The sequence below is a fragment of the Heliconius melpomene genome, chromosome 11 (assembly GCF_056956725.1).
Source record: "Heliconius melpomene rosina isolate 202511_hmr_F chromosome 11, ASM5695672v1, whole genome shotgun sequence".
Classification (NCBI taxonomy): Eukaryota; Metazoa; Arthropoda; class Insecta; order Lepidoptera; family Nymphalidae; genus Heliconius; species Heliconius melpomene.
Window position 1 is genome coordinate 11,000,401 of NC_140399.1, and position 14,762 is coordinate 11,015,162.

At 37.6% G+C, this 14,762-nt stretch overlaps 1 protein-coding gene across 1 annotated transcript; it reads left to right on the forward strand.

Moving 5' to 3' along the window:
• Positions 1 to 20: 20 nt before the first annotated feature.
• LOC146534886 (116 kDa U5 small nuclear ribonucleoprotein component) lies at positions 21 to 13,810 on the forward strand. Its single transcript, XM_085192698.1, has 16 exons — positions 21 to 320; positions 455 to 684; positions 1,110 to 1,361; positions 2,590 to 2,847; positions 3,295 to 3,533; positions 3,862 to 3,995; positions 4,641 to 4,827; positions 5,182 to 5,322; positions 5,705 to 5,917; positions 6,554 to 6,689; positions 6,902 to 7,100; positions 10,917 to 11,059; positions 11,892 to 12,028; positions 12,349 to 12,469; positions 12,871 to 13,063; positions 13,622 to 13,810. Exons 1-16 carry the CDS (start codon positions 130 to 132, stop codon positions 13,773 to 13,775), a joined length of 2,928 nt encoding a protein of 975 aa, XP_085048824.1. The 5' UTR covers positions 21 to 129; the 3' UTR covers positions 13,776 to 13,810.
• Positions 13,811 to 14,762: the final 952 nt, after the last annotated feature.

The window sequence follows — 14,762 nt, forward strand, 5'->3', positions numbered from 1 at the left end:
ATCTATGGAATAGCATTTTGTTTTGAGGTTATTCAATGTTTAAATGTCAACTTCTTCAAAGCGGCATTTGTTTTGATTACGCTTTACCTCTTGATTTTTGCTTAACAAATTAATATAATTTGATATAAAATGGACGGTGATTTGTATGATGAATTTGGGAACTATATAGGTCCAGATCTTGAATCAGATTCAGATGACGAACAAAGTGTATACGGGCAAGATAATCGCGATGCCGATGAAGATGCTATGGATGAGGATGAAGATGCAGACGCTGAACCAGAAGTTGCTCCTATGTCTGTCGTATTGCACGAAGACAAACGGTAATATAACAACATTTTATTATTTTAACTAAAGACACCGTAAATGTTATTTGCGACAAAAAAGTTAATTCACAATGATAGTGTAATATTAAAATCGGACAATAATGGACTTACCTAAACATTTTGAATTTTAGCTACTATCCACAAGCTGTAGAAGTGTATGGACCTGATGTTGAAACTGTAGTTCAAGAAGAAGATACTCAAGCTTTGGATAAGCCCTTAGTAGAGCCAGTAAAGCATAAGAAGTTTCAAATGCAAGAACAACAACTACCAGAAACTTCTTATGACATGGAATATTTAGCAGACATGCTAGACAATACAAACTTGATGAGAAATGTGACTTTAATGGGGCATTTACATAATGGTTTGTACCAAAATTCTCCTTATCTTTACAAATATTATAAACAGTGGTTGAATGCAGTAATTTCGGAAAATACAAATTCAATCCGTAAAAATCTTTAGTATCGTATGACACATTTACAAAGGATATACTATACCATAAAATGACATTGCTTTTGATGTAATTTTCTGAACTTTTCATCGGTGTTACCTTCTCATGTGTCATAAATAACTCTTAGCTATATCCATGTGAATGTAAAATTGAAGTGACAGGTAAAAGCTAGTTAAATTATAAAAAAAATAAGAAATAACAAATAAAATTAACACAGTGGTTTTGATATCAATTCTTACACAGAATTAATAAGAAGTTCTATCTGCTTACTTTGCTCCATGAGAGAGAGTGACGCTTATTTTGTAAACTCAATTTTTTTTATAATCATGGTTTTTCAGGCAAAACATCTTTTGTTGATTGCTTAATGCGCCAGACACATCCTAGCACTATTAACAATGAAACAACAATACCAATGAGATATACAGACACACTGTTTGTAGAGCAAGAGAGAGGGGTGTCAATAAAATCTATGCCAGTCACTCTTCTCTTAAAAGATATTAAGGGAAAATCACATTTATTAAATATAATGGACACCCCTGGACATGTTAATTTTAGTGATGAGGTCACTGCAGCATTGAGAATATCTGATGGTAAGATACTTTATGTTCATTCCATTGTATTTTCAGAAAATGTGACATTTTTTGTTTGTTTTATTCAAATGTTAGAAGAATTCAAAGAGAGACCCTATATTTTTGTTTGTTTGTTTTTGAAATAATTTTACCACAATTTTATTTGAACACAATTTTGAGAAACAATAATTGAAAATAATAACTTAAGACAAAACTTTTATATTTTTAAATTTTGTTCCTTAAAAAATAGAAACTATAAAGCTTAAGAGGCTTTATTACATGACTAGCGGCGGGAACTACGTTATTATTAATTTCCATCTCCATGAGTACCTACGTCCTATAAGTGACGTCCATGCAAAATTTGAGACTCCTAGGATTTGTAGTTACGAAGTTTCATACAAACTTTCAACCCCAATAACAACCCCTTAAAAGTCGAATATAGTAAATTCCCGTCTTAGCGAGCACCTACGTCCTATAAGTAGCTCCTATGAAAATTTGAGATTCCTAGCACATGTAGTTTCTGAGATTTCATGATGAGTGAGTGAACTTTCGATTTTACATATATAGATTACAATAAGGATATGTCTTAGAAATTTGTGATTATTTTTATTAATTTTAAAATTCATATTACATACAGAATATACTTTTATTAAATTAGTGAATCAATTTTACATTTTTAAATATAAATTATTATAAAAAAGATACATTTAAAAATATAAAAAACCACTCTTCCGAGGGCGGGACAAGGGTCCAAGCCATCGGTGGCTAGGGCTCCAGAGAGAGGAACCTCCGCACAATAAGTGCCGTCTCAAGTAATGCCTTCTGTATCCGGTTCTTGATCCAACAGCGAAGCGATAGCCTCTTAAGGTGTTGGTCGAGGCTTTTCGCTATTAAACCGTTAACCGAAACCACTATCGGCACAATGATAGTCGCATTGACATCCCACATGGCGGTAATCTCATGGGCTAGGTCCAAATATTTAGATTATTTTTCTTTTTCGGCCTTCACGAGATTTTCATCATGTGGGATAGTAACGTCAACAATCACTGCGCGGCGCGCCACTCGGTCTACTAGTACTATATCAGGTCTATTGGCAACAATGTACCTGTCAGTAATAATAGACCGATCCCTGTAGAGTATTACATATTAAAATATTACATACTTTATTTCCTGGAAATTCAACTTCGACTGACCTTAATACTGCTTTTAAAAAATATATATATAAACATATTTTAACAATTTCTTACAGGTGCTGTATTATTTGTCGATGCTGCAGAAGGCATAATGCTGAACACAGAACGTCTATTACGTCACGCAGTCCAAGAGAGAGTGCCTCTAACATTATGTATTAATAAAATTGATAGGCTCATCTTAGAACTGAAGTTACCACCTGCGGATGCTTATTATAAATTGAGACATATAATTGATGAATTAAATTCAATATGTGAGACCAATCAGCCTCAAGATAATCCTGATGAACCAGCTACTGTCTTTTCACCTTTGTTAGGTTTGTATTTTTTTGTATTATTATAAATTGAGACATATAATTGATGAATTAAATTCAATATATGAGACCAATCAGCATCAAGATAATCCTGATGAACCAGCTAACTGTCTTTTCACGTTTATTAGGTTTGTATTTTTTTGTATTATTATTTTGCTGTTTTGAAAAGTGATGGTTGAGTGGTCGGTACCCCCTTGGCGGAATGATTATATAAGCCAATACACAATTTTTCGAAAATTTTCCATGCGCATTTCCATGGGGATCTAAGTATCTTTTAAGATAATAGAAAAATTTAAACTGGCATTGCAATGCACGCTTCATGGATTTTTTTCTTTCTTAAATGTCCAATAACACAGAAAATATTAAAGTCTTAACGTTACGTTCATCTTCTTCGTAAAAATCGTGAATTTAACAGGCAAATAGATTTATTAATTAATTTCTAATTTCCAGGTAATGTATGTTTCGCATCATCCCTCTATGACGTTTGCTTCACGCTAGAATCCTTTGCTGCAATGTATGCGAATGCCCATGACTGTGGTCTCAAAGCGTCGGACATGGCGGCTTGGTTGTGGGGCGATGTGTACTTCAATGCTAAAACAAGGAGATTCACTAAGAAACAACCTCATGCGTCTGCTCAGAGGAGCTTCGTTGAGTTTATTTTGGAGCCTCTTTATAAAATTTTTGCTCAGGTATTTTTTTTTTACTATCTATCTATTTATAATAAGAATGGACGATGTGTCGTGGCTTCCTTGTAATTAGGCTTTCTGAATTTTAGTGTATTGCATGAAAAAAATTGTTGACTACAACTCAACAGCATTACTGTACTATTCTAATATACTGTGTTAGTATTTTTTCTTAAGTAAAGCAAGCAAGCAAAATTGTTCTACAGAGTGAACATAGTGACAAACTATTGTATTTCTTTTTCCACTATACCACAACACAGAAATTACGTAATTCTATCCATAAACTACATAATTTAAAATAAATACTTTTGTATGTATTTTTTATATTTTTTAGGTTGTGGGAGATGTAGACGATACTCTTCCAGCCGTGCTCGATGAGTTAGGAATTAAATTAACTAAACAAGAAGCTAAGTTGAATGTGCGACCGTTGCTACGACTTGTTTGTAGTCGATTCTTTGGTGATTTCTGGTAAGAACGTAATTTTTTTCTCATTATTTTATTTATACTTTATTTGTGCATTGAATACTAATACCTTATCATTCAAGGGCACTGTGTTCAGTCATCTCTTTTTTCACGACTGGAAGTCGTGGCGCAGGGGCACAAAGTCTGACTGTAAACATTATTGGTTGTGGGTTTGATTCCGACACGTAACGTTCAGGAAATTAAATATTTATTAAAATTTATATTTCCATTTTTTCGCTCTTGTGTCGAGGCAAAAGCGCGGCGTAGATTTCCGCCAGTCAAGTCGTTGTTCAGTCCAAATTGTAACCAAACACCGCGGCATAGCCTTTCAGCACGTTCGCGGCGCTACTGTTATAAGGCAGTGCATACTCGGACCGCGGACCGGTAGCATTCATTAGCGTATTATCATATAGCAAGCAATAAAGCAACTTTTATTTAAAATATTATTTTTTATTATCGAGCCGCTAATCTCCAACTAAATAGTGTAGGCCACGTCCCCTACAGTCGTGGAGTGTCTTAGCACGAGGTTCCCCTGTCTACCATGCTGTGTGGGGAATACAGCTTGAAGTTAATTTGGTTTTGTTTTTTTAATATTTATTTTATTTGAAGTAATACAGATGCAATTTATTTAACCTTTATTTTTGCCATCAGTGGTCTAGTAGACATGATAGTCCGTCACGTGCCGTCCCCTCTGGACGCGGCGCCGCGAAAGGTGGCGCACGCCTACCGTGGCACTTCAGGCCCCCTGCATCAGGATATGATCAACTGTGACCAGTCGGGGAGACTTGTTGCTCATACTACTAAGATGTATCCTACTGATGATTGCACTTTTTTCTTGGTGAGTTTTGGTTTTTTTTTTTGATTTCTTTTTATGATTTTTTTTAAATAGTCTAGGATGTTTTAAGGGCTTTTAGGCTAGGAAGTTATATATTTTAATATGTAAACATATATCTAAGTAGGCACCGAACTCACAATCTGTCCATTGTTTACTCAATTCTATTCTATAGTTATTGCTTTTAGGAGACTTTTTTTGATAAAGTATTACGCTTTTATTATAATTGAAGTATAGAAATTAAAGATAAGGAGAGTGAATGGCTTTAATTTACCAAATTATTCTAATATTATAAAGCTGTAGATTATTTTTCTATTCTCTCCAGGGGTAGTTTTATATTTTGATTTTTTTCCTATACAGGTCTTAGCTCGTATAATGTCGGGTACGCTGTATGCGGGGCAAACGGTTCGCGTGTTGGGTGAAAATTATAGTACACAGGATGAAGAGGACTCTCGCATTATGAATGTTGGCAGGTTGTGGATATATGAAGCGAGGTATAAGGTAAACAATTTTTTTGTATTTGGTATGTTCAAAATATTTTATATATTACACTGTTATGCAATTTAATTAAAACATGTAGTAATAATCGAAAAATAAATAGTAATCTAGTAAAGAATAGTCCGTTGTGATGCAGGGGCACAAATATGCAATTGTAAATGGCGACGGATGTGGGTACGATTTCCACTTGGAGGAGTTCTATATTTAATATCTTCATTCCAAGGTTCTATCAGCCATCTTCAATTCCATCATCAGACCAGACCCAGTGCCATAATGTTGTATTATCATCTAATCTATGTGTACTGCCAACTTTCAGGATGTTGTATAATCATGAACGCACGCATTATTTATTCAGGTGGAATAAATATATTCGATTCTTTTCCAGGTGGAATTGAATCGTGTACCAGCAGGATGCTGGGCTCTAATAGAAGGTATAGACCAGCCCATAGTGAAGACATGTACAGTAGTCTCAGCAGATGAAGATGAAGAGCTTCATACTTTCAAGCCATTGCGTTTTAACACTCAAGCCATTGTTAAAATTGCCGTAGAGCCTGTCAATCCTTCAGAGTTGCCAAAAATGTTGGATGGTTTGAGAAAGGTAATTCTTTTTTTTTTTGTTTACGCTGTATGTAGAGGGCACCTGGGCATCTAGCGTTAAGACATTTTTTTATAATTTTCTTGCTTTCGTTTCTATTATATATTTTATTGTTTATTAGTTTAATTTCATAAGTACATACATATTACATGTTATGATAGAGACAAATCCACTGGAGTATACATATAAGCCATTTTATGATTGTACTAACTACAAATTTATTAAATGTTGTAATGTAAGTATTGTATTTAGGTAATGTGTTCAAAATACATCTGTAAATTATTTTTTTAACTGCATTAATATGTATATTATATCTATGCCACAATCTTCTTCGTTGCCCTCTTTTTTTGGTATATTTGTATACATATGTACACCACACATTGCAGGGTGGAGCGAGAAAACCGGGTTCCGGATGTTAGGGCACTCCGTTCCCGACACTTCTATTCTCTACCTTTCGCCAAATTTCTGAACCTTTACGAGTTGAGTGGTGGAACTCGACGCCGAAATGAAAATATGAAATACTTTATTCCTCCAGTGGTAATCGAACCCACGACTTTCGCGTTTACAGTCGCACGCTTGTGTCACTGCGCAACGATGGACTTATCAAACAAAATTAACTATGATATTTTTTGTTATCAGGTAAACAAATCGTACCCAGTGTTGTCGACGCGCGTGGAGGAGAGCGGAGAGCACGTAGTGCTCGGCACCGGCGAGCTGTATCTGGATTGCGTTATGCATGACTTGAGAAATATGTATTCGGAAATTGATATTAAAGGTTAGTTCGTTTTTATATTTCAATAGTTTTGTCGTATTTTTATTTTTAGACTTTTCGTGGATGTTTTTGGTTGGATGTGTTATGAGAAAACAAGGGTAGTAATGACTTTTTTTCCACTATTTTTATGGTCATATTTAGTAATTTTATGGGTTAGGTGAACACTACCTTATCTTCGCCTACAAAAAATAAATATATTTTTTAATTGTTCCCAGTCGCTGACCCAGTGGTATCATTTTGCGAAACGGTAGTAGAAACATCTTCTCTAAAATGTTTCGCTGAAACACCAAACAAAAGGAATAAATTAACAATGATAGCGGAACCTCTGGAGAGAGGCCTCGCGGAGGACATAGAGGCCGGGGCGGTGTGCGTTACGTGGGACAGGCGGAGACTTGGAGAGTTCTTTCAAACTAAGTGAGTAAATTGGGAAATTCATTAGCAAATATAGAAAAACATGGATAGATTTTTCTAAATTCATATCAGTCTGAAGTTAAAAACGATAAATAACTCGATTATTTATGACTTATATTTTTAATATTTTATTTTAATATTTGTCCAGAGGATGTCCTGGCTAATATCTGTCCGATATTTGTTTGTGGGCATACGGGTACGCGACCCCGGATCCTCGAGCCGCCACTCTTACATCCTCATCCAGTCCGTAAGAATGGTGTCCTAACTCCCCCCCTCCTTCCCTTAGCTCCCTCCTTCTACCTATCCTACCCCTTCTATTTTCCTCTCCCTTCCTCGGTTTTTCCCCACAAAGGGGTTTTGGAGGTCAGACGGCAGTCGCTCCATTTAAAAACCGCCAACCGCCACTTATATGGACCGACAAAAAAACAGACTGGGTACGGCTAGGGCGTCGCCGCAAAACGACGCGCAGGCACATCGCCCTACACCTGCGACAAGTGGGCAAGGGCTACCGTGTCATGTACGGGCACGGCTAAAGACGCTAGTACCCAGAAGGAAACTCCGCTTTGCAACGTGGAATATTGGCTCTCTGACCGGACGATGCAGGGAACTCGCAGATGTACTCATGAGACGTCGGGTCCAGTGTGCTTTCCTCCAGGAAACACGTTGGAAGGGCAATAAGTCCCGTAACATCGGACAGGGTTACCGGCTTATATACACTGGGTCACCGTTAGGTAGAAACGGTGTGGCGGTAGTGCTTTCTGAAGAGCTTCAGAATGGGCTCCTTGAAGTTGACCGTCGCTCCGACCGCTTGATGCGGGTGAGGGTACTGATTGAGGGCGTTACCACAAACTTAATCAGTGCCTATGCTCCCCAGGCGGGATGTAGCGCGGCCGAAAGGGAGACATTTTGGGAGCAATATGAAGAGGTTCTACTTGCTATACCGTCTACCGAAGTGGTCTTAGTTGGGGGGGACTTGAACGGTCACGTTGGTAAGGCTGCTGAGCCGTATGAACGTGTTCACGGGGGTTTTGGGCACGGTCTTCGCAATGCAGAGGGAGAAAATATTCTGAGAACCTGTATTGCGTCTGATCTGGCCATCGTGAATACGTTCTTCCAAAAGAATCCTCAGCACCTTATCACGTATAAGAGCGGGTCCCACTCAACTCAAATTGACTACTTATTGACCAGACGGTGTCATATGGGCAGGGTAACTAACTGTAAGGTCATTCCAGGCGAAAGCCTAACGGCCCAACATCGTCTTCTTGCCATGGACTTTAACGTCACTCCGAAGAAGAAAGTAGCCGAGAAACGTAGCCCTCGGATCAAGTGGTGGTTGCTGAATGGACCGATGCAGACCGACTTCCTGGCAGAGGTGAAAAGTCATAATCTTTGGACTACCACCGAGACTGCTCAGGAGGCTTGGGATCGGGCCCAGTCGGCAATCATTGCGGCGGGCAGGCGAGTTCTTGGCCTTTCTAGGGGAGGACGTGTCATCGACAGGGAGACATGGTGGTGGAATGACGAGGTGCAGGAGGTGACTCGTGAAAAGAAGGCTGCCTTTAAGAAGTGGCAGGAATCCAACTCTCCTGAAGACAGACTGGAGTACACAGTAGCTAAACGTGCCAGTAAAAGAGCTGTAGCCAGAGCCCGCAGTGAAAGTTTGTCACCATTGTATGATAAACTTGAAACTGTGGAGGGGCAGAAGCTCATTTACAAACTGGCACGTTCCCGGGATAAAGCGACGCAAGATATCGCAAAATGTCTTTGCGTCAGAGATTCCCAGGGCACGCTACTCTGTAATCATGACTCTGTGAAGGAGAGGTGGAGAAGCTACTTCCAGGAGTTGCTGAATACTCAGCACCCATGCAGTCTTCATCACGACCCACCGCCTAACCTCGGACTTATTGCCCCAATAACCCTTGACGAAACACGTAATTGCCTTCGACGCATGAAGAACGGAAAAGCGGTGGGACCTGACGACATCCCGATTGAAGCGTGGAAATCGTTGGGCTCTCTTGGTGTGCTCATGCTTACTGACCTTTTTAGCCATATCTTGAACACTGGTAAGATGCCGCATCAGTGGCGGCTTAGCTTTATTACCCCTATTTACAAGGGAAGGGGCAGTGTTCAAGATTGTGGTAGTTATAGGGGCATTAAGCTTATGAGTCATACCATGAAGCTCTTCGAGCGCATGATCGACCTCAGGCTCCGCCGAGAGTGTACTGTCTCTGAGTCTCAATATGGATTTCAGCCAGGATCGGGCACCATGGACGCCATTTTCGCCCTCAGAACTTTGATGGAGGCATACAGGGAAAAAAGGAGAGCTCTGCACGTGGCCTTTTTAGATCTGCAGAAAGCCTTTGACTGTGTGCCTCGTCAGTGTATCTGGTGGGCATTGCGATCCAAAGGGATCCCTGAGGCCTATATTGAGATTATCAGAGGCATGTACCACGATTCCGCTTCTATGGTTAGGACTGCTGTTGGCGACACTAGACCCTTCCCGATTACAGTGGGGGTTCACCAGGGCTCGGCTCTTAGTCCGTTCTTGTTCAATGTAGTGCTTGATACTGTCTCGGCTCACATCCAGGACCAGCCTCCATGGCTGATGATGTATGCCGACGACATAGCACTCATTGCCGAGAACCGACTGACGCTGGAGCGTAAAGTGAACCTCTGGAAGGGTACGCTTGAGAACGGCGGTCTTAAACTAAATGTGTCGAAGACAGAGTACATGGCCTGCGGGAGCCGGGACTCGAGCACCATCCTTATAGGTCCTGAGCCAGCCGTTAAGTCGGAGAAGTTCAGGTACCTTGGATCCGTTATGCACGAGTCTGGAGGCATCGACCACGATGTCCATGGCCGGATAAGCGCTGCCTGGGCCAAATGGCGGGAGGTCACTGGTGTGGTCTGCGACCGCAGAATACCGCCCAAGCTCAAGGGGCTGATATACAAGAGCATCGTCCGACCGGTTCTTTTATACGGCAGCGAATGTTGGCCAGCACTATCTCGGCACACTCTGGAGCTTCACGTCACGGAAATGAAGATGCTGAGGTGGATGTGCGGCGTAACGCGGTCTGACCGCATACGCAACACATTCATTCGAGGTAGTCTTGGGGTCCGTGACGTAGCGGATAAGCTCCAAGAGCGTCGCTTGAGATGGTTTGGCCACGTTACGCGCCGGCCTAAGAACTATGTCGGACGCAAGTGCCTTGCTATACTAGTTCCTGGGGCGCGACCTCCCGGACGCCCAAGGAAGCGCTGGTTGGATGTCGTGATGCAGGACATGAGAGCCAATGGTCTAACCACCGAGGACGCAAAAGATCGTGCAAAGTGGAGTAGGGTAAGTAGGAAGGCAGACCCTGGTAATAGCCGGGATTAATGCCAGGAAGAAGATTTTTAATATTTTATTAATTCATTCACCTATTCACTCACTAATATCTAAGCCACTCTATCTTCCAATTGTTTCCCTACATTCGTCATTATGCTGCATATACTACCACCTATTTTTTTTCATAATTTTACCTATTTCATCCTTCTTTCTCTTTCGGAATAACACATGAATGTGCTTACTAAAATTATAAATTATGTCATAATTAATTCATTTATTTAATATTTTTTATTCAATAAAAATTTAAATAAAATAACTAAATTATACATTCACAACTTTTTATCTAATATATGCCGTATTATAAAAACAACATTTCAATAAACCCACGTAACAAAATTTTTATTCACAGATTTATACGAGTATATTAATACTTCATGTGGTTCATTCTTTTTGTCATACTGAAAATATTTATTTTCTATTAATATTTTTAGATACGATTGGGATTTACTGGCTGCTCGTTCTATATGGGCGTTCGGACCGGACGCGACGGGACCCAACATCTTAGTAGACGATACATTACCCTCAGAAGTGGACAAACATTTACTTGCCTCTGTTAAAGATAGTATCGTGCAAGGTGAGGTGTATCATCAAATCAATTATTAAAATATTACTATTAACTTATAGAACATTGTGGTGTCATGGCGTACTGATTGTAAACACGATGGTTGTGCGTTTCAATCCCATTCGGGGAAATTAATTATTTTCATTTCCTCGGCCTGATGGCAGGACAGGACAGGGCAGGTGTCAGTGTTGAGTTGCGTCACTCAACATGCAATGTCTAAAAAAATGGGCAGTGCTTGGGTAACGGAGTATCTAACACTGCAAAATCAATATGATATATCTATTTCTTATATATATCTAATTATTAGTAAGTGTACTAAAATCAGCATAAAGAGTAGAACACAAATGAATTAAATGCTTCAATTAATAAATAAAGAAATATTTGGAAATATGATGTCAAGCATTTAAATTATTTCCAAAAGCACATACTGACAATGCTCTATTATTTGACATTTTTATTATAATTTAATTAAATTGCTATGGACCTGATTGAGCTAAGCGAGCGGAGCGCTCTACTGGAGACTTTACACTCTTTGTCACAGTTCTCAGTTGGACCGATTGAGATGAAAATTTGCGAACATATAGATATGACCACGTAGATGGTTTTAGGTGAAAAAATTTTCTAAAAATTCAAAAATTCATTTCTTGCTTCGCTCAACATGTGAACACTACCGAGATTTTGCTAGCGCAGCGAGTCTAAAGTTGAGATACGGTTCGCGCCCCGAGTTTTATACTGTTATTATAGGAGTAGAAATGGGCGACAGTTCTTTTTTTCAAATTGATAATTATATATTTAAGAATATAATTATACATCATAATAGTTATTTAACCATGTTTTGTTTTAGGTTTCCAATGGGGTACAAGAGAGGGCCCACTCTGTGAAGAGCCTATTCGTAATGTGAAATTTAAAATATTAGACGCAGTCATAGCTCAGGAACCTTTACATAGAGGTGGAGGACAGATTATACCGACAGCTCGACGTGTGAGTATTATTGTATTTTAGCAAAGAAATGTTTAGAATTTTGTGACAATTTGATCATTTTCATTTTATTACATACTTACATAATAATATTGATCGTATTTTTATTAAATCGAGTCTTATTTAAATTTAAAGTATTTTACAAAACTATAATTACTTTTACTAATTTAGTAATTTCAAGTAAAAAGTTGTATAAGAAGTGAAACAGAATTAAATTTTATCAACACTATATTTCAAAATAAAATTACTACAAAAACATAAAGATGTAATTACATTTTAATGTTATATGTTTTAAATTCAGACCCTAGAATATTTTTTCCTAGGTTGCATATTCTGCCTTCTTGATGGCAACACCGAGACTCATGGAGCCATATTTGTTTGTGGAAGTGCAAGCTCCGGCTGACTGTGTGTCTGCTGTGTACACTGTGCTTGCTAAGAGGAGAGGTTAAATTGTTTTTTTTATTTACATTTTGTTTTTGTAATTTCATATAAATTATATATTTAAAATATATATTTTACTTTTTCGTTCTATTTTAATAAAAGTGCAAAAATATTAATTAAAAATCCGATTTAAATTTTGTAAAATATTATTATTATATTATTAAGATTTCTAACTTTTCCTAAAAAAATTTTTTTACAAAATAGAACGCTCACTAACTAGATAACAGAAAAATATATATAGTTAATAATTGTAAAAGTCTCAAGACCAATTCAATTTACTGTAATAACATAAATATTAGATTATAATATTTCAAACATTGGAATGTAGGCAACTGAGTGTCTTTACACAAGGTTCCCTCTGTAGATGTACATACTATATATTTTGCTACGATTTTTCTCCACAGGTCATGTGACACAAGACGCTCCCGTACCAGGATCTCCCCTCTATACTATAAAGGCGTTTGTCCCGGCCATAGATTCATTTGGATTTGAAACAGATTTGAGAACACATACGCAAGGCCAAGCGTTCTGTTTGCAAGTGTTCCACCACTGGCAGATTGTGCCTGGCGATCCACTTGATAAGAGTATTATTATAAGGTAGAGTGAATATGTACACAAAATATAAATATTCGAATAACTCAAACATTTAAAGTAGTGAAAATTCATTACGAAGTTTCTTGACATGTTGTATTTGTGGTTAGAGAGTTTATTTATTTTTCAAAAGAGAAATTTGTCAAGAATATTATTTATCTATATAGAACTTGAAATTGAATTTGTTTAGTTATTGTGAAGTTGTGTAGGTCTGTTCTGCTGTGGATTTACTTATGTTGTTTCAATACAATCTTTGCCAATGTCTTGATGGGAATGTGCTGTCTTCATAGACACTAGATTCCCGGGTACCATATGCCTAGCCAGCTATGGTAAAATAACACCCTGATTTTTTGTATTTTCATAGTTATACAAATATATAACTGATAACATTTTAAAATATAATTAAATAATATTCATTATTTTTAATTATGGATGATATAATATAACAGTAGTAGTTTTATTAATATATTTATTAGAAACGAATAATAATTATATATACAATTTTATTTATGTTTGAATTTTAAATTCAGTTTTAAATAATAATGGTTATTTTTTTTGTTTCAGGCCGTTAGAACCGCAACCCGCCACACATTTGGCCAGAGAGTTCATGATCAAAACTCGAAGACGCAAAGGTCTTAGTGAAGATGTGTCTATCAATAAGTTCTTCGACGATCCAATGTTGCTAGAACTTGCACGACAAGATGTACAGTTTAATTAAATTAATAAATTTATTCTGCCTAATATAATTATGTATATAGTGTTTTATTTGCTTATGCTTTTATTTTGAAATTTTTTGTACCGTAACTATTCTGCACCCAAAGTTTATTATTATTTCAATAATATATTTAATTGAGGCCAGTTGTGGTGCAGGGGCACAAAACGGGGTAAACGCGACACGTAGGTTCTGTCCTCGAGGAAGTGAAATATTTAATATTTTCATTTCTTCGCTAGTGTCGAGGCAACGCGCAGCGTAGCCATTCAACGCTCCATGCCTTCAAAATTCGGTGGGAAAACAGTGGATGGAGTGTCTTAACATCGTGAATCTACATCGTGAAGCTATAGGAGAAGGTTGAGAATTAAATATTACCCAATATTACAATAGTACAGACAGCGATAAATTTTATTTTTATGATATACATAGATGATTAAATACTATGCTCATCAACCATTATTTTCAACTATATTTGAAAGTCCATGTGTTAATTTTATGATTTATTAACTTATTATTGATGATTAAAAGAGAATCAGAATCATTTATTATTAAAAAATCTTAATAAATAGTGTATTTTAAATAAATAAAATATTAAACTACTAAATAAAATATAAAAATCAGACATTTCTAGTAATAAAGTATCCAGTAAATAAGTAAGTAATCAAACGCGACTGGTTGTGGATTCGATCTCCACTCGAGGTAATGAAATATTAATTAAGTTAAATATTTATCATTTCATTGCTTGCTAGTGTCGAGGAAAAGCGCGGCGATAAGTTCCGCCACTTAACACGCAATACTTCTAGACTTCGGCGGAAAGTGGGGGACGGAGTGCCTTAAGGTTCCCTTTAGGTTCCCCCTGCTAACCCTGCTGTGTGCGGGTTATTGCGTGAAGCTGATTTCGTGATATTCGTATCGATATATAGAATGGAAAGTCGATTCTTAATGAATATCGATTTGTATGTCTATGGCCCACATCGCACCGCACGCACCGAA

What these genes read in the sequence shown, in the direction of transcription:
- LOC146534886 (XM_085192698.1), top strand. Translation starts at nt 130, where the DNA reads ATGGACGGTGATTTGTATGATGAATTTGGGAACTATATAGGTCCAGAT. An exon ending in TATATGAAGCGAGGTATAAG is followed by an intron (nt 5,323 to 5,704) that starts GTAAACAATTTT and finishes ATTCTTTTCCAG; the next exon opens with GTGGAATTGAATCGTGTACC. An exon ending in TAAAGATAGTATCGTGCAAG is followed by an intron (nt 11,060 to 11,891) that starts GTGAGGTGTATC and finishes GTTTTGTTTTAG; the next exon opens with GTTTCCAATGGGGTACAAGA.